This window comes from Cinclus cinclus, chromosome 1, assembly GCF_963662255.1.
Source record: "Cinclus cinclus chromosome 1, bCinCin1.1, whole genome shotgun sequence".
NCBI lineage: Eukaryota > Metazoa > Chordata > Aves > Passeriformes > Cinclidae > Cinclus > Cinclus cinclus.
This window is the reverse complement of record NC_085046.1, coordinates 28,738,764-28,765,781: the sequence shown is the minus strand read 5'-3', so window position 1 is coordinate 28,765,781 and position 27,018 is coordinate 28,738,764. Positions and strand designations below refer to the sequence as shown.

At 36.8% G+C, this 27,018-nt stretch overlaps 1 protein-coding gene across 1 annotated transcript in view; it reads left to right on the top strand.

The window, feature by feature from the left end:
* CRPPA (CDP-L-ribitol pyrophosphorylase A) overlaps positions 1 to 24,308 on the top strand; it is a 105,934-nt gene extending 81,626 nt beyond the window's left edge. Inside the window, exon 10 of the mRNA XM_062495383.1 lies at positions 24,204 to 24,308. Coding sequence (XP_062351367.1) covers positions 24,204 to 24,308 — 105 coding nt within the window. The remainder of the gene's footprint in view (positions 1 to 24,203) is intronic.
* The last annotated feature ends 2,710 nt before the right edge of the window (positions 24,309 to 27,018 follow it).

The following is a 27,018-nucleotide window of genomic DNA, read 5'->3' as shown; positions in this document are numbered from 1 at the left end:
TTTGATACCGCATTCTAGTATTTACATATGTTTATAAACAATGTGGGGTTTGGTTAATTATATTCAAGGAAGCTGAATTTAAAGTAGGCTGGGTAGAAGCCTGGAACCTGTGAGTCCTAGGAGAATGCAGGATTTGTCTGCTTGTCTGGCTGTGAGAAGCAGAGTTTAGTTAGTGTTACAGTCCATGTTGGCATAGTAATGGTACTTCGATTTTTCTGTATCTTGACTGTGGATATTTCAGGAGCAAGAGTTTGCACAGGAATCTTGTGTAGATTTCCTCCAGTTTTATATTTCTCTTTACAAAAATGTAATAATTTGTAGCAGCTACTCAATTATGAAAATTATTGTGACAGACTACTTATCATATTTCCCTACATATGCATGTTAAAAAGCTTTTCTCAATGATTGATTAAGATATTCAGTAGAGACTCAATTATCATCTGAGATGCTGAGGGAAAAATAATTTCAGTGTCAGTTAACTGAGTTCTGCAATGATGCTGGTATATCCTATTAAAAAAACAAAAAAACCCCACTGTTCTTGCATACTGGTTGATAATACTATAAAAATTAACATTAGCAAAGTGAAACTTTCACTTTGAAAGACAATGGAAAGTTTATTATTAATGATGATAGCATTTAAAAACAAGATTATAAAAGTGACATAAAGCAATGGCAGGGCCATTTATTCCTTTGGAATTGCAAAGTAAAATTTAACTCCCAAAATAAATACACGGATTTACTAAGACTTGAAAGAATAAGAAACTTCTCGCATAAGACTAGTAGATATTTTCTGGACATTGTAATTGTAAAGTTCTATTTTATACTGTGATTCACCAGAACAGGCTTTGGAGAAGCTTTTTGGTTATTCATTGCTTCTTTAGGCTGTCAAATTAAATATATTTTCAGGCTGTGTCAATACTTGAGCAATATAGAAGGAAGAGCCTCAGGTGGATCTTCCCAAAGTAATCCTCTGGTATTAGTGTTGTAGTACCTTAGCACAGCTGACAAATTTTAAGTACATTAATGGTGTTTTGCCTCATTGTTTTGTTTGTTTTGAGTTGTAACACTAGTATAACAAAAGGAACATCTGTGGAATCATACCATATTTCATTGCTCCATGTGGAATATACTACTGAAATATTCTGCTTATACCATAGACTAATAAAACCTCATTGTCTTTGCCATTGACATCACTGTCAGTGGTCATTATCCCTCCAATACCAGTTCCACTGGAGTTTTCATGAATAATATGAACATCTCTAGGTTCTAGACTTGATCATATCATACTGCTTCATGTGAAGAAAGAAGTTCTCCATACACCGTTATGTATGCACTTTCAAAAAAAATACAGTTTAAAAAAAGCCTACAGCAGTCTTGATTATAACTTTTCCTACTGTAACTGAAAAAAAATTATAGGCACCTGTAATTTATTATGAGCATGGTGAAATTACAATTTCAACTCATAGCAGAAGGCTTTGACTGTAAGCCTTTGACAGCATTCTGAAATTCCGCATATGCTGGATGCTTGATCCCATGTCCCAGGAGGATGCAGTCTAATCCAGAAATTCTGATGCTTCCAGCTGGTACCAGACTAGAGTAAAAGCAGCAGTGGTGCTAGAGACTCCTAGAAAAAAATTATCTCCTCAGACTCAAGTGGCTCCATGAAGTCAGTTCATCTGGGGTATTTTCACAGAGTATCTACTATAGATAGAAGAATAGGAGAGGAAGGAAACTCCTAATAGTTTTATGGTGGCACTTCAATGTAAGGGGAGACAAGACGACTCAAAGTAGAAACAAAGACGAACAGAAAGGACCTCCATATATGTGGCTTATAAAGGAGATGCATGCCACTGCCTCTGCCACCTGGTGTTACCATGTCTGACAGGCAGAAGGATGATGAAGGATGATGAAGTGCTTCACTGAGTATCCACCTGATATATCTGCTCTGTGGAAACCAAAGATTTGTGGGATAACTATCCTTGGAATTGCTGGAGTGAAAACACTTGATCTGAGCTTCATATTTGAACTAGACTGAAGTAAAAATCTGCAAAATGTATATTGTGTATTTACAGGATCCTCAGCAGCATCATTGCATTGGTCTGTTTTTATTGTGCTGCTCTACTTGGTGAAGACAGCTGAATTTAGGAAACCCCAGGAGATACTCTTTACCTGGGTTCTTCAGGTTAAAATATTGACCCGACCTTCAGTTTCCTGTCCCTCCTGTATTGGAAAGCAGCAGCAACTCTCTTCTCCCTACAATAGCTGCTTGCCTTTCTGTCTTGTCAGGCAATCTTCCTTTTCGGTACAGGAAATTCTCTTTTCCTTTCACCTGCAGCAGCAGCATCCTTTTTATAGTCAAAAGGTCCCTGTCCCTTACTCCCTTCAGCAACAGAATTACCTGTCACTTTCATTATTTACTCTAAATTATCTTAATTTCCCTTACTTTCCCACTCCTGTCCAGAAGTTTCCACTTAGCTCCTATGTTTTTGGCTACTGGTATGGAGTAGAAGTGGTCTGGAATGGGTGTTTGACAAACCCAAAAAACCTGTATGCAGCTAGTATAGAGGCTGTGCTTGGGAGGAGACATCTTGCAGCCCAGTGAGACACCCATCTGACAGATCTTTTATCCTCTGTGCCCCTCACACAAGTCATCTTCCTGCCTTGAGAGCATCCGGTGCTCTGCACAGATGTTCTGTGACTCTTCTGAGGGATTCTGTGCCAGATGGCAGGATCTGCAAAATGGATCCCTGTCACTCTCACTCTCTTGTTGTTTTGAACACGTATACAATCTAAATGCAATGTTAATGAAAACAGCATTAAACACTTTAGCTAAAAGGTACACTATGCAATTTATTCTTTTGCTAATTGGATGAACTCTTTGAATCAAGATTTTTATAATGTAACTAATAAGCAACAGCTCTTATTTCTATTGCTTTTTGTTGCCTCAGGTGAATATATTATCTCGATATTTAAATAATTGGCAACAGAAAGTTGACAGTTACTAGAAAATTTATAACCGTGAATCAAGTCAGACAATAGCTTGTTTTTTTTTTTAATGGGGGGGCGGGGGACGGAAGTTGATATAAAACACTTCCAGATGTTATTTTGTTCATGTCCTTAATCAAAAGAGAATATTCTGAGCAGGCTGGCCTGAGCAGGTAGTATTTCTTAAATATTGATAATTACAAATTCTTCCTGACATATCCCAGAGCTCACTAAGCACTCTCCACTGGATAGGCATGGCAATCTGAATCACTCTGCAGTCTCCCCAAGAGCAGCATGATCCTAAATGGAGCTGGTGGTTCCATATCAGTGCTGTTCATATGCTTTTTCAGTGAGATGAGCAGCCTACACAGACCCTAGCTGCTCCAGATGGTGGATATTCACGATTGTGCTTGTTACTGTAATTATGAGGAAGACAGTGCAGATAGTGAAGGTACTGTGTGCATAAAATTGAGTGCAAAGCAAAATGTGTTGGGAAATGCTTAATGAAGTTCAGTTCATAATTTACAAAAAAATTATGTACATAAAGATCTTGTCTTGGTAGGAACAGACTTCATAATCTGCTTTATTTGTGGCAATTTATTTTGATAGACTGAAGATGAAAAAAGTGTGAAAACAATAAGCATTGTTATTGCTCAGTAGTATTTTGGTCATTAACTGGAGAATGTTGTAAAATTTGAAGTGGTGGGAGTGCAGTTACCAAAAAAGTATTTTGTCACAGTGTGCAGGGACATTTAAAGCCAGCTGGTATTAACATAGCAACTTTGTGCAGTTTTTCACAGTCTACTTGTTGACTCTAATGCTCTGAGTTCAGAATGTGATTTTCTTTTAAGTGTAAACATCTATCTTACAGCATATACAAGGCAGCCAAACTTCTGGTTTGATGAACAATTATAAGGCTTGTCTGTGAATAGACACAGAATAATTCAGGTTGGAAAAGACCTCCAAGATCATTGAATCCAGCCTGTAATCCAACACCACCTTGTTGACTAGACCATGGCACTAGGTGCCACAACCAGCAGTTTCTTGAAGACTTTCAGGGATAGCGACTCCACCACCTCCCTACACAACTTTTTCCAATGCCTGACAACACTTCCTGTGAAGAAATTCTTTCTGATGTCCAATCTGAACCTCCCCTGGCACAGCTTGAGGCCATTTCGTCTTATCCTGTGACTGATTGCCTGAGAGAAGAGGGTGCTCCACCTGGCTGCAGCCTCCTTTCAGGCAGTTGTAGAGAGTGATAAGGCTCTGCTTGAGCCTCTTTTTCTCCAGTCTGAACATCCCCAGCTGCCTCAGCTGCTGCTCACAGGACATGTTCTCCAGACCCTTCACCAGCTCCATTTTCTGAACACACTTCAGCACCTTTCTTGTAGTGAGAAGAACCAAACAGAAGATTGGAGGTGCAGCCTCACCAGTGCCTCAGCAGAACAGGAGGATGAATGCTGCCCTGGTCCTGTTGGCCACACTCTTGTTGACACAGGCCAACATAATAATAACCTAGTAACAAGCAGATAATGCGCTCTGTCAGGTGTTTGTTAAACACCTCCTTCCTAAATGCCATTTAAACTCTGTTGTTGTTGATAGAAAGTTTTGCTGAAACACGTGCTACAACTTAAGCAAGCAGGCCTGTGTTCGATATGAGATACAAGAGTGTACAGCTCTGGGCAAAATAAGATTCTAAAAATTATAAGAGAAGTAGGTAATTCCAAGAGGTATGTTAAGAGAGCAGTGAAGATATATGTGTGCACTGATTTCACTGGTGTACTGAGATGTGATGTGTAGCTGAGAACAGCGCTGCTTAGAAAGTATGATAATGAAGTACATTGTATTTTGTATTGGTGTTTTGCCCCCAGCTTGCTTCATATGCTGGTAAATGTTGACAGTTATACCTACAGGTTGATGCCTGTTACAGCACTGTCAGGAGTGTTTTTCAGGTTGGAAAGGATGTCTTGAGATTTGGGCAAGGATTTTAAACTGAGGAGTTAGGAAAGAAATTCATAGCCAGTGGAAGCAAGGACAAGTAACCTTGTCAGTGTATAGAGATGCAGTCTGGATGTGTAAGGATGGGATCAGGAAACCTAAGGCACAGATAGAACTGGACTTGACAAGGGATGGGAAAAATATTTCCTGAGAAATGATTCAAACTTTGAAATATGGGGAAACAAGGTATGGTACAGGAAGAGCTGAGTTTCTTTCCTCCAGCATGTTTGCTTCCAGTTTGAAAACTTGACTTCAGGCAACTTGGAATTACAATCTATGAAATACAGATTGGTAGCAGGGGTTGAGCAGATTGAACTAGAAAAAATTTTTTCATTAACAATTGTCTTTGCCTAACTGACTGGGTGTGATAGGTATGGCTTGGGAATAGACTCAATAAACCCATGCAGTTACAGATAAGGCAGCTGACATTTTTAGAGCTCCTTTGTTCATTTGTTAAAATGAACTTTTAGGTGAACTGGCAGTATCTGTGAGTTACGAATAGTTTTGGTCATTTATCTGTTGCTTCATTATGTATTAAGCAACAGTATCTGGCAGGCATGTTTAATGTTTCTGATATTCTCTGTCATTCATTTATTAAATCTAGGCATTTAGCAAATGCAGATGAGATTAACATTAGCTTGACCATCACTGAAGCTTATAGAATTTCTCATCTCAATTATGCTCAGTTAAGTGTTAGGACTCTTAAATGTTCATGTTTAATTGGTTTATTTAATCTCGAGGGATAGGTGTAGTAAATACTGCAAATGGAGACTTCTAATGTGCAGAGCCACTCCTTTTACTGACCATAAGGAAGAATCAAAGCTTTTTCCAGTTTAAAGATTTTTAATTTGTTTTATCTCCATCCTGTTATTGGGATATTTCAAATTCTGCTGAATTCTTACTAGATATAAATATCTCAATCTGTGTTTTCAGTTACAAAAGTTTTACATGCAGTTTATGAAAGTAAAAATAACACAACAGAATATAATTGTAAAAATACATTTTCCTCTATGATTTTTATTTTAATGTTAACTAAGCCACTCTGTATTTGAACTTAATGCTTTGCATTGTAGGACCTTCTTTGCTTCACTGAACTATCTTTGCAATCAAGTAGCCTGGCACTTGAATTTCATTATGTTTGCATAATACACAAAGATTCTGAACAAAATTAATTTAAGATAGACAATCACAGGTCTTTAAGAATATATCTGTTACTTAACATGCAGAACTTTTACACAGCTGTTGTAGCTACATTCTGCTTTCATCCCTTTAAGCACTCAGAGCTGTTTATATTATACAGAAGGATATTTTTAAAACCCTTTATTTTAAAGGATTTTCCATATATGTTAGATCAAACTATTACATGGGGGGTTTTAGGGATTATTTGTGAGTTGTATCTACTTAGTGTTAGTCCTTTAAATTTTTTTTTGCCTTCTCTCCTAAATACTATTGCAAACTGGAAAAAGAATTTATAATAAGAATTAAAATTGGAATAAGAATTAAGAAAAGTATCCCTATGAGATAAAGATGATCTGTATTCTAAAGTTGACTTTATTCTTACTGTAAACCAATTCATCTATTAACTGTAACACATTATATTAACCTTATTGGTAAATTCTGCTGTCATTCAGTCTCTGTTTATAGATGTACCCCAGAAGGCTGTATTTCACTGTTACTTTCACATTAAATAAAACATGAAAGAGTACCTCTGACCTATATACAAGCTAGAATTCTCATCTTTTTTTTATGTTGTCCTTGACATCTGATTCCTACTTTTACTTCTTTTTGTGTAATTGAATTCTATAGTTTGGTCATTTAAGCTTCACAGTAGTGTTCCATGTTATGGTTTTCATTCTTTACTTGTCATGTGATGTCTGAAGCCACAGTTGAAAAGCAGAATTTTCCAGAGAGGAAGCATGAGACAGCAGAAGTGGTGAACAAAATGTACTTTGGGTTAACATGATGATTTCTCCTTTTGATGGCTGGCATTTGAAGATATAGTTGAAATTTTTTATAGTAGAAAAATCAGTATGCATTTTACATGTTTTGTCAAGACTAATTTAAAATATTTTTGAGGTGCAGATACTTGTCAATAATGCTTTGTCTTACAACCAATAAGATTTTGAATCCTAGATTAAGTACACTGTGAATATATTTGTGACAAATGAGCAATTCATATCAGACATATCAGACATAGTCACACGTTTTCAAGAAAGCTGCTGTTCTTGGGATGCCACCAGAACCTTGTAATGCACTGGCTAGAAGTCATCCTCAGTTATTGCACCTGGAGTAAATGGTGTTTGTTATGTTTGTTATCAGAAAGTGTATATCTACCCACTGAAAAGCTGAGGGAGTTTTTTATTGCCAACAGCCTCTGCTGGGACTTGGTTTCACCCCAGGAAATAAATGAAACCAAGGCTTGGTGATCTCTTGATGTTGAATCTTGGATGTGTCTCTTTACATAAAGTGGGACTGGCAATCTGGGCAGTAGCTAGCTAATCTGTTCTGGTGATTTGTGATGCTTTTTATGTTTTTGCAGTTCTTTCAAGAGAAGGAACTGATTCCAAAATAAACTTTAGAAGATTCTGCAAGTTACAAGCCTTAAGTACAATTGCAAGTGACACAGCAATTTTAATTACCTGATTTAAATACAGGGATTCATGGACTACCTTTTTTAATGAATGCACACAACTAAACTTGAATTTGGCTTATCATAAATGAGCACTATTCTGTATACCTGAAATTTAAAAAATCTTATTTTCAGATTCTGAGTTATCAAATCAGAACTGTAAACAGTGGGTGCAGGCAGAATCTTACAATCCTGCAATTGTTCTGCTTTGTAAGGATGCTTATGAGACTTTTCTAGTTCTTTTCATCTGAACTGTATTTCTCTTTGCCTAACACTTTAAGAAATTGGAAAGTAACTGATAGCAATTGCTGTTATAAATAGCTTCAGTCTTAATAAAATCAATGTCCTGGAGCTGGTGTGCAATGACATCATTCACAATTCAGTCTATTGCTTGTTTTCCTTATTTTGAAGTTTATTTTCCATTTTATATCAGTAATATAATCCAAGCATTTCAGTCCAAAACAGTACTTCTTGGGTGGTAAAACTCAATAGGTATTTAGTCCTATGCCTTATAAATCTACTAGAGGCAAATTATAATTGTCTTGAAATACAATGCTTGTCATAACTTATTACAGTTTATGTATTATCTATTGTGTAAATACAACATTTGTTCCTTTAAGCACATACTAAAGTCAAAGCAGAATATAACATCACAGTGGCCAAGACAAGGACCCAGAGAATTGTCTGGGGTCCATGACAGCTTTCTCAGAACATTATCAATTAAGCACAATAAAGGATTGCTTCTACTGAATGATTTGGCTTGAGAGCTCCTGGTATTTAGTGACTGCAGAATATGAATTTGGTTGCCACATATTTAGATATTAGAAAATAAAATGTTCCACTGAAAGAATGGTCAGACATTGGAGTAAGTTGCCCAGGGAGATGGTGGAGTCACTGTTTCTGGAAGTGTTCAGGATGGATGTGACACTTGGGGGATATGGCTTAGGGGTAGTTATGGTGGTGCTGGGTTGATGGTTGGACTTGCTGGTCTTGGAGGTCTCATCCAACCTTGATGGTTCTGTGATTTATTTACTTAATATGATGGTAGTTGCAGAAAAAAGGATTCATGCTTTTAAAATTTATTACTTCCCTAAATGCATCCTAATAAGGTAGGATGAATCTAGAAGTGTTTTGGAAAAGATGATTTTTGGCATAATTGCAGTTTATTTTATAAATAGCTCTGAACTTTAATATATGTTCTTTTTGATATTTAGGTTGATGTTTAGAGCTTTCCTGATTAATCAGTTTAAATGTCATTGCAAAATTGTAATGCCCCTAACTGATATTTATTTGGTACAATGCCTTTTTTTATTTTTGAGTTGGCTTGAACAAATTAATGCTAGTGTATATTCATAAAGCTTTGAGATTGGTCATAAAGAAATACACAAAAATTAAAATTGACACTTCAAATTTCCATCCTAGTATTAGAATCCCATAAAAATATATTTGAAAAATTAAAAGGAAGAATAAGTCAGATAATTTACTCTCAGTAAGAATAATACTCTTTGCATATATATGGATTGCAACTACAAAAGATTTCAGTAGTGAGTTTGGACTTCATGACTCTCTCTGTAAAAGCGAGACTTGTCTTAAAAGTGCAGATTTTGGAACGCATTGCTTGTATTGTCAAGGATATTGGTAAGAGAGCAAATATTTTTAAAAAACAAAAAATTTCAGGGAAGACAGGAAGTTTTTTTCTACTTCATGTTTCTATAATATTGTCTAGCTTATATGCTGTAAAAATATGTGCTGCACCACCAGTATTATAGGAAAAGTAAATCACTGGTGCATGGACACAAGAATATTTTTTAAGGTGAAGATTAGGCTAAACAATTCAGAAAATCCTTTCTGCTAGTGTCTGATCTGGTTATAGGAAACAGTATGCAGAAACCAGTGGGAAATAATAAAAATGCAGTAACTTAGAAAGGATGTTTAAGTCCCATCTTTGGACTGAAACACATCCACAGACAACTGAAGCACTAGACAGCCTGTCTTTTCCTAATGGACCTTGAAGGGAACTGTTAACTGCTGTTAAATTTTGTGAATGGGAGAATGGAATCTCATTTTGATGAGATTAAAAATGTTAAGCAGCAAAAGTTAATGCAAAAGTTCTTACCAGGTACGCTTCATGTAAGTAATGGAAAGATAATCTCAGTAGTTATTGTGAAGGGGATATTGTGACTGAGGACAACTGGGAGTGTCAAGAGAAGAGGCTGTGACACGTCTGTACTGCTGCAGACATAATTCTGCTGACTGAATAGGCTGCAGATTTATGGAAGCAGAACACTCAGGGTAAAAGCTGAGGCCAAGAGTGGGCACAAGGGAATACAGTTTGTTGAAGACAAAAGAGATATTGAATTGAGAGAGAGGATTGAGTGGAAATGGAGTCAGAGATTGCTTCTTTTATCCGGAGGAAACTTTTAAAGCATGTCCATGAAAAGCCAAACCAGACATTTATCTGATCAATACAGGCTGAGGAGATGAACAATGTGAAATCAGTGCCCATGTAGAAAGATACATGCTCTTATAAATGCAGCTGTGAACTTGGAAGCAAATACTGAAGCTGGAAGGAAAAAAATAAAAGTGAGTCAAAGTCAGAGAAAAAGTAAAAGTTGTGCTTTCTAGTTGAAACTAACACCTAAATTATTTGAACAGCAGAACTGGTTTTTAATTCTGGATAAGGCTTAAACAGAGCTATAATCATTTCCTTTATTATGAAACAAATCTATGACATAATTGCTCTGCAGACTCTCATAAATGAGCCCACATGGTGAGTGCTGGGATTCATATCTGTGCCATCCAGTGTTCCCACTTGACTAAGTGACCTTTTCATGAGTATTATTTCCTTGGTAACTGTGGATACCAAGACCAGAACTCCACAAAATTAAGCTACTACATTTCCCTTAAATACAAATGTTACTATTATGCAGTTTCTATTTAAAAAAATAATATTTACTTTTAAAATTAAATTTAAAACTCCTCAGCAGTATTATGTCCAGGATCTGTAATGGTTAGATGCTGTCAAATTTTTTGCTATGAGAGTGGAGACTACTTACTGTTCTGTTTGCTTTCATTTTTGACTGTTACATTCAGAGAATAATCCAACTATTTTGTTAAGCCCTCTAAATTATTCTTCAGTTTGTTTAAAATATTGTTCAAAATTAGCATATTTTAAAATACTTTAGACATTTTGCAAGTGAATTATACAGGTCTCATCATTATCATGATTCTTGCATCCCTTCTAAATATTGACAACAGTAATTTAGAGGAATATTCAGTTTTTATAGGGAAAGGTGAAAATCAAAACCATTTCACATGCAGGCAGTCTCCAAGAGGGTCTACAATATCACCTCTTCTACCATACTATTTTGGAAAAATGGCAATCCATTTTTTAAAGGAAAAATGCTAATGTCATCCATCACCATGAAAAATAACATTGGTCACTTGTTCAGCCCATGGATTTCAATTAGCTTTGGATGTCCCAAATTTTAAAGTGTGGACTGGGTGATGTGATAAACTCTTACATATCATGTTTAATAATGCCCTTGGAAACTTCCATAGATAGTTTCCTAAATGGCTAGTACAGAAGGTACTAGGGAGAACCAAACTTACGTGTTTTAAGTGTCAAGTAGGCACAAGATGGTTTTAGGATTTTTGAAGGGAAACTTTGGTAACAGTTTAATTGAAAGTGTTAAAGACTGTAAAACATAGTCTCTTCTGTTAGCTGCTCAAGAAACAACATACCTGCAAAGTAGGCTTAACACTGAATGCTAATCTCATAAAAACAGATGTGTTCATACCCAGAAGCATATTTAATATTCCTTATTTTTAATAAAACATCTAATTATAGAGTAAAATTAATACATCTGCTAAAGCAGGACTCATTTTTTTTTTATTTTATTTCTTTCTGTTCCTTCTTTAAAGCTTTAAAATAGCCTTTCTTCTAAAAGAACAATTTTTTTGTTATTTTGCAAGAGTTTTATCACTTGGATATATTTTCATTTTGAGTACTCTTTTTTCTTTTTTATATATATAGACAGGCTATTGTGTTACATGATTTTGGGCTGATACTTGTTGGCAGAAAGAGAGAGAAGTATGTCTTGGCAATCCCTGACTTTTATGTAAAAGAACATCTGTGAGCTCTATCTTTGTGGTGTAGATGGACCCTCATAGCCTAAGAGAAAACTAGAATCTAAAAGCAAGCTTATCTGTCCCGTTACACCTATAAGGATTATACATTTTGAGTTGAAGGATAAGGATTTTCTGGTGCACCCTGAGGAATGCTACTAACTGCTTTATCTGTTTGCCGTGGTTTTGCTGCAAGGCAAGTTATGTGTTTTTTTCTGCCTTCTTATCACTGAACTTATACTCAAAGGGGTTTTTTTGGAAACAGGCTATTTACCCTCTGGCTATGCCATGGTTAAATCAGTAACTGGTGGCAGGAGAGATTCCTCCACTTGATTTAACAGTGAAAGGATGATCAGGTGGAGGTGAGACTCAGAAGAGCTATCATAGCAGGAGCATTAAGGTTGGAAAAGACCTCCAAGATCATCAAGTCCAACCTTTGATAGAACACCATGGTGCCCACTAAATCATATTGCAAAGTGCCATGTTTTCTAATTTGCTGAACACTTCCAAGGAAGCTGACTCTACCACTTCTCTGGTAGCCTGTTCCAATGCTTAACTGTTGTTATTTTTTTTCCCCCTAATATCCAACCTGAACCTCCCCTGATGCAACCTGAGGCCATTTCCTCTTTGTCCTGTTACTGGTTGCCTGGGAGAAGAGTCTGACCCCCAAATTGGGTACACCTCCTCTCAGGGAGTTGTTAGCAAATGGCCTTACTTCCATCCACACTTCCATGGGAAGATACAGAATGTCTGGTGCTTGCCATTCCTCTTGGCTACTCAATGAAAACAGAGCACTTGGCCGTGGTGGTTGCTTAGTGTGTTTTTATATTTTCCTGCCCCATCTGTTGGATTAGGTGAAGACTGTTCACTGCTGCTTTCTACTCACACCAGATTTTAAGACTCATCCTTTCTTTGAGATTAATTATTCAAAATTAATATGCTCCTACTATTGCTTAGCTGAAAACTTTAAGAAGGACAGATGCTCTATTTGCACTGACTTTAGACTAAGGGTGACAAAGAAATAAATAGAGAAACTGAGAATTTGGATCAACATTTTCAGAAATTATTATTATTATTTCCTTTTTCTTCTGAGTAGGGATTCATTCAGTTCATGTCCTAGAGTGCTGGTGCAGACAAACTGTCCAGTCTTAAGTGAGTATGTAAACATTGTGTAGACAAAAGACCTGAAAGAAAACAATAAAGTGCAAATGCAGTTTCTCCATTTGCAGCAGTTTTGAGTGTATTTGAGCATACCTGTGCTTAGAGGTACTTTGCTCATGGAATTATTTATGCTTGCAAGAAATTTAAGTTTCTTTTCTGCTCATTATATTCACCATGTGAAGACTGCTTTGGAGCTGGAACAAGTTTGTGTTTTGTGCAAAAGAATGTTGAGAACAATCAGAATTACTGCAAAATTGATGTGTTAAAACCTAATACTAGTGTGAGAGACAAAGGGAATAAATCTTATTACTAAATTCTGTTGTAACTTGTTTTACCCCTGCTGACTCCTCTCACTCTCCAAGGAGATGTCACCTGTGTCCTTGTAACCTTTTGTTTCATTTCTGGAAGCTTTTTCATCAATCTGTGTTGGGTTTTTTCATTGTTGTTGTTGGAGTTTTTTTTCTTTGAGATTTTTTGGTTTGGTTTGTGTTCTTCTGTTAAAAGTAAACTAAATTTGCCTTAGATGAAAGTCTTGAATTGGAAGGAATTTATATTTTTGCATTCTAGTAGGGTGTAGAGCCTCAGTTATAGACAGGACAATACAGAGGTGGACCTAAACTATGCCTTAACATCATCAGAGAAGTAGAATCTGAATGATAAGCTGAAAGCTGTAGGATGGACATTTGAGTGTGATTCAAAGATATTTTCATATTTCAGTGTGTAACTTACAAAGTTTTAATGATTTATTCTGCAATCAGTCCTTCCTTGCAGAATGATGAGATGATGCAACTTGAGAACCACTTTGCATGCAACTAGCTAGATTCAATTAAGAGTACCAAATTAGGGAAATCTGTGATATCAAATGACTAACAATGAGCTTCTGAACAGTCACTCCCTCTCACTGTGTCTCACTGCCCAAAACACTGACATTTGAGTAACTTTAAAGCTGCTTTTGAAATTTTGAGACAGCAGTTTAAAACCAATTAGGTATTAGATCTCCTGAAGCAAAATACAGAGCTTAAAGTTGAAATTCAGTCTCTGCAACTGCAAAATAGCCAGGCTTGTAATACTGTCATTACTTTGGTTTGTATTTCTGTAACCAAGATTGGAATGTGGCCTTTACCCCACTGAACTGATTTTATCATCCTAAAAGTTTGGAAGCCACAAGGCTGGATGTGAACAATAGCCTAGCACATGTCTATGCATACTTTGTCCCTCAGTATCTCTTGGGTTTTGTTTACTTCTTTCCCCAAAGGAGAATTTTTTTGTTGCTTTTTTAGAAGACCATATGGTTTTTCCTCTAGACCATCTCAAATAAATTATCTGTAATCAAAAGCAATGTTTCCAATCAATTAGTTACTGCAGCCGTGTGCTTATATTTCAGATTATTCACAGTCTGTAGGAGTTGTATAATGAAGATTTTAATGACTGAATGTTGGCATGTACCCATTTTAACAAATGCACACATGCCCCTTCTTATTTTGGAGATCTGGATGCCTATTAAGCTTAATATTGCATATAAAGTTAGCACTTACAGAAGGGAAGAAAGATGTGCTTTAGACTGGGAGAAAGGGAAAAAAGAAAGCTCACATTTCCTCTGCACTGATTTTTAGCACCCCCCAGGAGATTCAAATGCATTGCTCATTCTTTCTAAAAACCATATACATATTATCAACTTAGATGTTTGTGAATTACTGTGTTCAGTTTTTTCTTGAAAAGTGACACAACCAATCTATGTTGTCAATGCAATATGGTATAAAAATGGAAAGCTTCTAATACTGAAACATACTGTGTTAAATATATTATAAATATGTACTTTTTGCTTGTGCTGTAAGTTTATTGAAGAGGTGCTATATTGTTTCCTCTGTCCCTGTTAGGTAGGTTTTTGGATTTTTTTTAAATTTTTTTTTTCTTTTGTAATACAGTTACACAGATGACCCCAGATCTCACTGGGTAGAAATATCCTCTGTGCTTCTTTGAAGATTTTTTAAAAATTAGTTATTTCACCTGCAGTATATGACACAGTTTATATGTCATACAGAGCCTCCGACATTGATATAATCTCACCTGATCTTTAGCAGTGGTTTATTTTTTATATTTTCAGGGTTGAGATAGTTGTGTATTTAAACTTTTAACTCTGCGTTTTTTCCTTTTCCCTCTTCTGGCTTGCTCCCCTATCACTTCTCTCTGTCTTCTTTACATACTCATTTTTGCTTTCCTTCTTATTGCCAGCTAGGGCTAACACAACAGTCATCAAGTGAAAGAGAGCTTGAAGGTGCTGTATTTCTGTGTTTATAATAGGAGAAAACCAGCCCAACTGTGCTGATCTGCTTTTTCTCTGCTAATAGCCCCACATGTCAAATGCAGTCATATGGATCTGTGGCTGCTTCGTCTGTGCCTGGATAAGTGCAGCACTCTGTAAATGATTTGCATGATTGGGGTGTTATGTTGTGCAGGAGGCCAGCACCTCTTAACCCATTTTTTCTGTGTGTGTGTGTGGTGGGTCTGCTTTGTATTCCTGTCCAGCTGCAAAAGTTAATGCTGCAGCCCATAGAAGTATTGATAGACACTCACAGTGGAAGAGACAGCAGAGAATCCACCACACAAACACACTGAGGGGAATGCTGTTATAGCTTCTTCACAAGGGGAAGTGCAGGAGAAGACCCTGATCTCTTCTCTTTGGTGACTGGTGACAGGACCCAAGGAAATGGCATGAAGCTGTGTCAGGGGAATTTGAGATTGGATATCTGGAAAAGGTTCTTCACCCAGAGGATGGCTGGGCACTTGGAACATGGTCTTCAGGGAAGTGGTCGTAGCACCAAGCCTGGTAGAGTTCAAGAAGTGTTTGGAAAATGTTCTCAGGCCCATGGAGTGATTTTCAGAGCTGTTCTGTGCAGGTGCAGGAGTTGGGACTTCAATGATCTTTGTGGGTCCCTTTCAACTGTGGGTCCCTTTTCTATATGTGATTCTATATGCTGCTGCTGTGTGGAAGGCTTAAATCCCACTTCCACTTGAATTTGTTGGTGCTATCAGATCCACAGCTTTCTGAAATCAAAATGACTTGCTACTGCTTCAGTTGACTTCAGACAAATCTTACGATTTTCAGCAGGTCACAGAGTACGGGGTTTGTCAGAGCAGAAAGCAAGGTTCCTGTGCCTCTGGAGCATTTCAGCTTTCCTGTACTGATGGCAAGAATGATTTTTTTCTTCCCGTTAAAAACCCTGATGGTGTTTTTTGCAAGGTTACTAAATGACACTTCATAGAGCCTGTAGGTAGCACAGTATGTATATTAACGTGAATACATTTCATACTATAGAATTGTTTGGTATCATACTGTATAAAGAGACCACCTCTAAGAAACCTCAAACACATAATATAGTTTTGCAGGCGACCACTCTATTAAATGGCCTATTTCTGCCAGTACTTTTGTACCAGTCCCATACAGGTGGCAGAACTGGCTGCTAGCTCATGCATTAGGTAGCTTTTGGAGCAACTTAGAGGACAGGATGATTCACAGGCATTGTGTTATCACTGCTGGCACACTCACTCTTGCAAAGAGCTTCAATCAGATAGTGGTTAAGTGTCGAATGAAAACTCTTGCCTAAGCTGCAGTGATTGAATGTAATGAAAGTGTTCTTCATAACTCTTGAAAGAATTTTTTTGGTCCAGGAATTTTTATTGATCATTTGGCATAATCACGCAAACAATATTTTTTTACGGGGGGGGAGGGGTGTGATGGGGGAAGATTTGGAGAGCTGAAGAAGGGAAGTGAACCCTGGTCACCTACATGCTGTAGAACATGTAGATAATGGACCTGTTTTAAACCTGATGAACTAGGGTGAATCTGTCTATTCTTATCATACTAGAGAAAGGAATCCTATATGAGTTTTCATTTGTGCTCTTCTGTTGGACTTTTTTAAACAAAAGAGTGATGTTTACCTTCAGGTTTAAATCTGTCACTTACATGAAAATATAGAAGCAAAAGCGCTAAAGACTTAATCCTCACAGACTCCAGAAGATTTAAAATATTTGTTTGTTCTCAGTAGATTCACGGAGTCATTGCAAATGTTGATAACTCTCCATTTTATTTGTATAAACTGTAAGAAGCATGGCTGATCAAAAATACGAGAGAGAGTTGCAGTTCAGTTTCATGTATTTATGCACAATTTATCTAGGTTTGGCTTGATTATCATGAATGTATGACCATTTAACTGCAAGGAATTAACTCAGATCTATTAGAGTACACTGATTAAGTAGTCTACTAAACTACATTAGCACAGTGACAGCTTGGTTCTTCCAGTGCCACATCACTTTTTTTTCAATCCTTTTTGCATCCTTAGTATCTAGATTTCAAAATTATTTATATTTTTGACGGGTATCCCCTAATGAAAATTGATTGCATTTTCTTAGTTCAGAAAGGAAGGCTGTGTGTACAAATGTTCAGTTATGAACCTGCTCGAGTAATTTTGAACCCAGCTACCTATCTGAACTCAAGTGCTACCTTAATTACTTATGTATTACTTGAAAGGAAACCTAAAAATATTCAGAGAAATGCTTTTCTTATCTTTTAGACTGATCTGCATGACTTTCTTCTTTTTGAGGTAAATTGTTGCATTGATATCATGTATGAGATGACACTTATCAATAGATCCTTTGGCACATGGATTAAAAATGTGGTGTGGAAGCATTTTAAGAAGAAAGGAGACTTCAGATTAATTTGTACTATTACAGAAATGGAGGTTGCTTTAATATGTAGATGCATGCCATTACATATCTTGAGGGGGGGAAAATGCTTCTTTGTGAATCTACTGATGAATTCCTCATAGTGTGATTAAACAACAAACCATGTTAGATAATTGATTTCTGGTAGTGGAAGAACCTCAGTCTCTCTTCAGACCAACTGTTTCAATTAAAAGTATTCATTGAAGAAGAAAATTTCAAGTATTGACATTTTTGAGGCTAAATTTTCCACTCACTTTCTCTGAGTGTAAATAGTACACTCAGTATGTGCTATCAGGCGAGTTTTGAAGGGAGCTGGTATAGCCTTAGTATAAATTGCAGCATTCCATGGAATTCTAAATTAGCAGCAGCTCCTCTTGTACTGGCAATATAGTCTTTTGCAAGATGCCTCCCAGAACAGAGACTGTTTCAGCACTTTTCTCTTCTTCCCATGTCTCCTGGTATACCTGGGGAGTACCCATATCCACATTGTGAGAAGCAGTGAGCATGAGTTCCTTCTGTTGGCTCCAGCTTTTTTCCCTAAGGTGGCAAGAATGTGCAGTACAGCACAGTTACTGTCTTCTAGTATGGTTCATCCCTCTCTCCTTCTGTGTTTTAGTGGGAGACATGTCTACAGTGTAGTTAATTTTCATTTTTATGATGATTGTGCTTATGTGATAGCAACATGGAATTTGTGCCTCAGTCTGGGGGCACTGTTTGATTGTGGTTCTATGTATTCTTGATGTATCTGGTAGGGACAGAAATGCTCAAGTGTCACTTCCCAGTGGTATGTAGGCTGTATCCATACTGGTAAGTAAAACAGGCCAGGGATGGTTCTCTTGTCCTAGGGCTAAAAGGCACAGCATGCCTCATCTCCACATGGCAACATTCTCACTTCCCAAAAGAGGGTGGCCTCATTCATCCTGTCCCTTGGGAGCATTCCTTGGCCTGTGCTGTCCCCTGAACCATGCCCAGCCATTGTCTGGAAACATGTTAGCTGTCAGGAGCCAAAACTGTGCCAGAGAGCAGGCTTACAATGGAACAGCAAGGGCAGGAGCATGCCAGCATGCCAGCACATGCTCCAGCCCTCTTTTTGTTCCTGGTACAAACATAACCATACTGATATTGCTGAAATTTAGCAGTGTCTTTGAATCCTGTTTTCAGGCTTTCTGTCAGCTATATAATCAGGACTATGCAATTCTATTAATTTTAAAAAACTTTATTTAGTGGAATGTCAAATAATATTACGGCAAGACAGAGTGCAAATAATGGAACACGGCAGTTTTATTCTTTCGGCAGTACAAGACAGAGGTAATACCTGCAGAGGCTTTCTTTTTTTTGAGCTGAAATAGGTAGGCGTATTTTTCAAACTATTCTTACACTGAGCTAATACTTATGTAAATTGAAATGCATATATTCGAAGTTCCAGTTGGGGCAAAAAATAAATCCTAAACAGATTGAAGAAAGGAAATGAATCGTAAGGGAAATGTTAGTTAATATTCAGATATCCTCACAATTTCTTAAATAAATACACATTTGTAAAATGTCAGATTACATATTCCAAACACAACTTTAACTCTGTCCCTATAGTCATTCCCAGTCTTAGTCTGTAGACCAGAGAACCCCTACAGTCAGAAACTCTACATCAAATAAATTCTGAGTATGAGTTACAGCCATCACACAATATGGTTACCCTGAAATATTTTTACTATTTAATAACAGACAAAGTAGATATTTTATTTTTGAATCAAAGTGCTGTTATGTGGATTTATAGTTTATAACATTGGCAGTGTTTCTGAATACTTTCTTTTCCAAAGTACATAAATATAAAGTAGTAAAAGTTTTGGTTTTAGCTTATAAGTGTAGTTAATAATCTGTTCAAACAATAAAAAATTCTATTTATTAATGGCCAAGAAATGTTTGGGGGGGTTGGTTTTTTATTTACAGGAGAATAATTTAAATCAACTGGATGAAATGAATAGACAGTGAATATCACAGAGGTTTTGGGGGAGTTCATGGCACAACAGTTGATGATGTGGGACTTCAGTTATTAATCCATTAAAGTCATTACTGTCTCCAAATCTTCTTTGAAGGTCACAGTCTTTTTTAAGGATTTGGTTAACAAGGAAAAAAAACTATTCCTGTTTGATCAGTCCAGTGTGTGCAGGGCTGTGCACTCACTGACTGGCGTGCCAAAGGAAGTTCTGTGCCTGGAATTTTCAATGCTGGGCTGTGGGTGGGCAGTAACGTGCAAGAGCTCTTGTGCCTGCATCAGGATTCGTATTGATCCTCCTGTTCAGACATCCTGGGGTTTATCGTGGTTACAATATAGGCAGACACGTCAGGCAATTAAACATGTGAAGACATGGTTCTGCTTGATTATTTGACTTCCTGCAACTAATAATGAGATTTTTGAAAGATTTAGTGCTATACCATTGAATATAAAAGAGGTTTGGAGGCCTGTATGTGCAATGGAGTTAGGTGTGGTAGATTAAGTTTGTCCTGGCATCCTTATTGAAGCTTCCCTGTAGGCACTATCAGCTGTAATCAACATTGTTGCCAGAAATAACATTGCAGTGTCAAAACCATGGGTATAGTCAGGGGACTTGAAGTGTTCACTTGTTTGTTTAACTTCAAGTTAATAAAGACCCAGAGGATTTTTTTTCCTTTCCTGGGTTGTTGTTGAATCCTGTCATTTTTGCGTTTTAATATTCTTTAGTAAAACTTCGGGTGTTCAAATTACATTAAAAATATCTGCTTACAGGCAGAGTAATGGCAGAGTAAAGTAAAATAAAGTCCTAGGAGGATTTGGAAGAAAGAATACCCAAGATATAATTTAGCTGTTGCATCAGTCATTGTTATGCCTACACTTTGAACAATGTGTTACCTTTCAGTTGCTAAATTTTTTTTTCTGTGTTTTTTTTTTTTGGGGGTGTTTTTTGTTGTTGTTTGGGGTTTTTTTGGGGGGGGATGGGGGGATGTGTGGTTGTGATGACTAGAAATGATCAACAAAAGTTTTAAATATTGCCCAGGTGGTGACCATCAGATACTACAATAATGATTCCTATCATAACAGTGAGTCTTAATTCTCAGAAAGATACAGGATAGACAAATTGAAATTCCTGGAGGAGTCCAGTTCATTGTGATATTTACTACCTGTGACCAGTAAGACTGTGGCTGTGAGAGTAAAGCAAGTTAAAGTCAGCATGTACTTGACCTCTGTGGCACTGATTTCTCCTGCACTAAGAAGCTGGTTCCTGGGCCCCGGTGCTGGACACTCTTCAATGAATGGGTGACCCTGAGATCAGAATGGGATGATGTTACTGGGAAGGACCATCTGCACAAATCTAAGATTAGTAACCCCTATGATAAATACTTTAAAAGATTGGCTGATTGAAACCTCAGTATATACTTCATGAGGTAGTTAAACCATCAACTGTAACTGTGCTTAGAATAAGAATATATTTTCTATTACATTTGTTATCCTAAATGAGATTATATATATTCCCTTAAAGAAAAACACTTCTGGTTATTTCCAAAAGATGGGCTTACAGTGATCAATCCTACACAGGGGCCAATAGGTTTCCTGTAGAGTTATAATGGTAGTATTAATAATCAGATTATTAGAAGTGAAGTAACTGTAAAGCTTGCAGGTTTAATTTGTGCTGCTTGCTTATTGTGCTTCTGTTTTTGAACCAGTTTCAATTCAGCAGTCAGTTTCAGTTGTTTTTAGACAACTTCTGCATGCACATTACTCTGCCACATTGCCTGCCTTACAAATATTTCTCATAATTCTTTGCATGTCTTTCCTTCAGAATGTGGAAATTAGCACTAAAGCCTTAGGTTTAGCTTTAGAAAGGGTTTTTTTTTCAGTCTAAAGGAATCTTATGGTGTCACTTTCAATCTCTCCTGTGAAAGTTAAATTTCTTTCTCTTGCTTCCTTTTATGTTCAGAAAATATAATTTATTACTGCAAAGGAATGTGTACCAAACCCAGTAACCAACAGAGGATGTGGAAAGATTTATTGGGAGAAACATTAAGAGCATTCCTGGCCAGGTGTATTTTATTTCTTTCTGTGAAATGGAAAAGAGAAATACTATGCACCTCCAGCCAACTTCAGATATGGCTGGAAGCCCATTTGGAAGAGAGTGTCTGTAATTGTAAAGTGCTTCTTGAGATAAACTGAACAAAAAGTGATGAAGGGCAAAAGGAGATTTGGCATTGATGAATAGCAAGAACTGTTTTGCTTGATTTTGAAAGCAACTGCAGTATTTGCCATCTGAGTGGGTCTGCACACGACTTCTGCTCCCCTTGTACTTTATCCAGCAGCTTATACCCATGGGAAATGAGGAAGTGAACATTCTGCTGAACCACAGCAGTGAATTCTGAGTTTGCCTTGCACCTTTGGTCCATGGCAAAGTCTTCTGAACAAGCAGGACCTCAGAAGACTTCCACACTCCTTGCTTAACTTAGAAGGCATCCCTCATGATCAGCAAGGCACATGTCATGAATATTTTTATTCTACCACAGGTTTTTAGAACTCAAATAATTTTACTGCATATTGGAGTATATAGCATGAATTTGTGTGGAGTGTAATCTTTTGCAAGGTTGCAAATTGTAATTTACTTATTTGATGATATTTAGGACAAAATTCTAGGCAAATACAAAAATATTTTTTTTCAGGGATGATAAAAAAATCAGTTATACACTAGCTATTGCTAATTTGATCCAGTTACCTCTCTTCATTTCATTTACGTAAATAACAAGTTATTAAGAGCATTATTATAGAATCATAGAATAGTTTGGTTTTGAAGGGTCCTTTAAAGGTTAGTTGCCTACTCCAACCCTCCTGCAGTAAGCAGGGACATCTTCAAATAGATCAGGTTGCTCAGAGCCCTGTCCAACCTGACCTTGAATGTATCAAGGGATGGGGTATCTACCACCTCTCTGGGCAACCTGTTCTATTGTTTTACCTGCCCATCATAAAAACTTTCTTCTCCATATCTAGTCTGAATTGACTCTATTTTAGTTTAAAACATACCCCTTGTCTTGTCACTACAGATCATACTAAAAGGTCTGACCCCATCTTGCTTGTAGGGCCTCTTTAAGTGCTGAAAGGCTGCAGTAAGGTCACCACAGGGCCTTCCCTTCTCCAAGCAGAACAACCCCAACCTTTTCATCCCTTCTTCATAGGAGAGGTGCTCCAGCCCTCTCATAATTTTTTGTGACACTCCTCTGGACCCATTTCCACATTGAAAATGTTCCAGGGACACCTCTTCCCTTTCAGTTTTTCCTTCAACTGCAGCTTCTTAAGTCTCCAGTTCCCCTCTGTGCTAGCTGAATAGGCAGGTCCCTTCAGCAGTTGCCTTATTTATTAAAAAGCAAGTTTTGATATTGTGGTTTTGTATAAGTTGTGGAAACATTTGGTTCTTTTTCCATTAGTCCAAATTTCTTAAGTGTTCTCTACAAATTCTTCCTTCATGCAGCATCTTAGAAAAAGAGGTGAAAAGATGTGGAATCAAACTGCTCCATCCTTCTACCCCAGGCAGGAAGCTCCATCTGTATCACATTTTACATGGATGTGATCCTCATGTTATAGGACCCTCATGATGAGTTTCCTTGATCTGTCCAAAAATCTCTAACATTATATACTAGTCCTTACCTATTGTTTCCATCATGGATAAATGGAATAAATTGAATAAATGGATAGGTAAAACCTATTGTTTTATCCATCATGGCTATGGAGAGCAACTCTTAATTTCTCTTAGTAGATTCTCCTCCCCTAGAGTTTTGTAGACCTTTTTCTCAGTTGCTTCACAGAAATTTTTCTCTCTTATTTCTCACTCCAAGGATGTTGCCATGCCTGACTACACCTACTGCTATTTTCCCAGTGCACAAATGGAAATATTACTGGTAGCAAGAGGGCAACCTTTTGTAGTCCATACAATTAAGAAAACTTGGTAATTAGACAAAAGAATCTTTCAAATGTGAGCTGGAGTGTTCAATTAGAAACACAGAATCAACGTCTCATTTTATTGTGGTTTCCTGTGTTGATTTCTATACTTGCCTATCAAAACCAGACTACTTTTTAAAGTTATTTGATACAAAAATCACCTAAACCATTGAAATCCCAGTGCTTAAATGCCTTTGTGAATTCAAGTAGTTGGTAGACTACAGATAGAATTCAGTACATGTCTAAAGTTGCAGGTCTTTAACTATGCTAGTTGATTAAATCCTGTATTTTGTTCCATGTTTTCAACCCCAACATTTTTACTGCCTTTTAGATTTTAAAATTCAGCTAGAAAGTCAGGGACAGAATCAAGTTTTTTGTGGTCTATGAGTAGATAGTATTCTAGCAGTTTTGCATCAAGGAAATTGGAGAAAATTGTTATTACTATGAAATTACACTTCCTTAAAATAAAAGAGGTTTTGAGGTTCTTCTTCTAATAAAGAGCTTTGTTTCTTCAGCAATCATATGGTAATTTGGTGTAATTGAACATTTATTTTAAATGTTTGTTTTTTCACTTTTGTAAATATATTGTTTTCCCTACTCCCTCTTTTTTTCCTTTTCTTTTTGTTCCAGGACCCTTTGCTGCTTCAGGAGACAGTAAATTCTGCTGCTGCTCTTATCATGGCATTAATAAAGGACAGAAACCCGGAGCTTACTGGCCAGCTGTTGGTAGCATAAGACCATAAATCATGTGTAGCTTTTGGAAATGTTAGTCATCATCTGTTTGCCAAAGGTCTTAAGCCATTTCATTCTTTGTTGAAAACTCTGAATTTGTGTCATTTATTATTATGATCCTTTAACAGCAATATTTTTGATATTTAAAATACAAATCTTATATTATGTATAAAGTGTAACAGGAAATACAAATAATTCTGAGATACACTGGATATATACTGTGAGGAATGATATTGAAATGTTTTTTAAGGAACTGATAATTTTAAAAGGTGCCAGAGGACACCAAAGCATTCATGCAGAATTGTCTTTAACTATGTGTATATGTTGTACTCTAGGACTGCATGACTTAAGTTTTATTTTGGATAAGTTAATCCTAAAGCACACTCATCTACTTTATGTGAAATTATTTAAAAATTGCTGCTGTAATGCCTATTAGTAAATGTAGAGTTCCATACAGAGTGTAGCTTTCCTGACATAAAGAGAAATGCATATTGCAGGAAGTGTTGGAAAGATCAGGTACCTGTTCTCTGTGGAATGAAGGTAACCTCAAATCAAAGATATGCGTGGGTACATCGAGGTGCTAACCCCCAGTTTTCCAGATGCAGTATGCTCTGGCTGTAGCCTCCTTGGTGTTACACTTCTTCCAGTGCCCATGTGCCATCATTCACAGCTCCTGCAGTCCCACTGAAATAGGAAGAGTCTGCTAAATCCTGTATAAGAATACAGTTCTCATCCCTTGCTGGTTAGCAGATGTATGTAGTAAATAGCAGTAAGGAGGGTAAGCATTATGAATTCGAAGACACACTGCTTTGATAGTCAAGTGTGGACATTTGGGACAGGAAGATGAAATGGTGAATGATTATTATGTGGAGTATCTCCAGGTATCACAACCACTAAGAGCAATACAAGCAGTGTCCCTGAAAACGTATGTTTTTTCCTATACATCAGGAATTTTATCTCTGCTGCAATTTGTGAAGGGGCTAGGTTAGTGTCTTACATACTTGATACAGCTGGAATAAGGTCTTGGAGAAGTATCCCTACCAGAAGCATCCAGTGAGTCCCTGATTCAGTCTGTCACTGTCAGTTTAGTAAGTTTCCCTCCAAAAACAGCATCCCTCCCCTTACTCCCACCACATCCCACTCCCTCTGGTGTTCAGACAAAACTTAGGATAACAAGCTCCCTGCTTGGTCCCTTTCCTCTTTCTCGTCACATGACTATTTATATCTCTGGTTTAAATCCCTTTTAGAAGCTGATCTTGGTCCCAAACTTCCTTCATTGCACAATAAAGACATTAGCTGATGGTTCTATATCCAAAGCAGACATTTTCTGCTCATGCAAAGGTAACTAACACAGTTTTTGTGCATCATCTGCTTTCTTCTTTGCTTCTTTATTCTCTGTACTTTGATTAATAATTTGTCCTTTTCTGACATTGTACAACATAAGCATTCATATTAGCTCTGTGTATGGCTATACAATAGGTGTATTTTATTCATACATATATTCACGTCTGTCACACAAATTGAGAACTAAAGAATTTATTCCTGGTATTCATAATTTAACAGGACAGCTCTCACAAGTAAGTTTTCTGAATGTGCTTTTACATTAATAAATTTGATGAAGAAATTTCTCCCACAGGCTTTTAAAAGACATGATGAAAGATGTCTCTTTGACTGTATTTTGTTATTCTTGTTTGCTTTAAGACTAAAATGCAATCTGTGATGTGTTTTCCCCAAACAATAAGAAGGTGAATTTAGGAAATCCTTCATGTTTTCTATCCACTCTAATTTATACATTGTGATACTGCATTAACATTGGTTTTTGTGTAACATCTTTTGTTTAAACAGAGCTTTTATTTTTTAGGGTTATTTTACTTACCTCATTCTCCTAAGAGGATTTCAATCTAATTAAAAATTATGCCACAATGAACTGCTGTAACAAAAAAATATGTATATTATAGTTGTTTATGGATTTATTTTGAAAAGAGAACAGACAATGCACAAGAAAAAGTAAGTTTTGGGTCAACCAATACACTTAGTACTAATCCTAAATGGAAGATTATAAGCTTTATTAATGTACTGTTAATCGTTGCATTATGACTTCTTAATCTTTAGCAATCTTTTAAAATTATCTACAAACACTGAAAAGTCCATTTTGCTGGAAGCAAGTACACCAACAACAGAACTACTAAAACAGATCACAAAATACTAAAACTGCAGTAAAAAAAAAAAGAAACTGGACTGTGATTAATGCTATTGTGTATCCAAACCAAATTTAAATGGTTTTTTGGGTGATTGTTAGTACTTACAATGGGAATAAAGATATAAAATGAAATTAAGAAACTGGCTGATTGTTTTTTGTCTGTGCATAGCTTCTCACAAATAGGAGTATACATGAGAAACTTGGCAGCCTTTTGTACACACAAGCTGTTTTGAATTTAACTAGTGAATCAGTCACCACCCATATTGCTTTGAACATTTGGACAGAGATAACAGAAAGTAAATAGAAGCTCAGACTCTGCCAGCCTTGCTTACCTTACTCCTCAAGCACTCTAATTAGTATTCCTTGGGTAGCGTTCATCAGAAAAGAGAATGCAGAAAGTGGCCCCAGCAATGCTTTTTTCTGAACTGCACAGTTGAGTGAATTAGATTAGTATACTGAAACTAACTCACTTCATCCAAAATCTGAAATCTGTTTTACTTTGTCTTCAGTCAT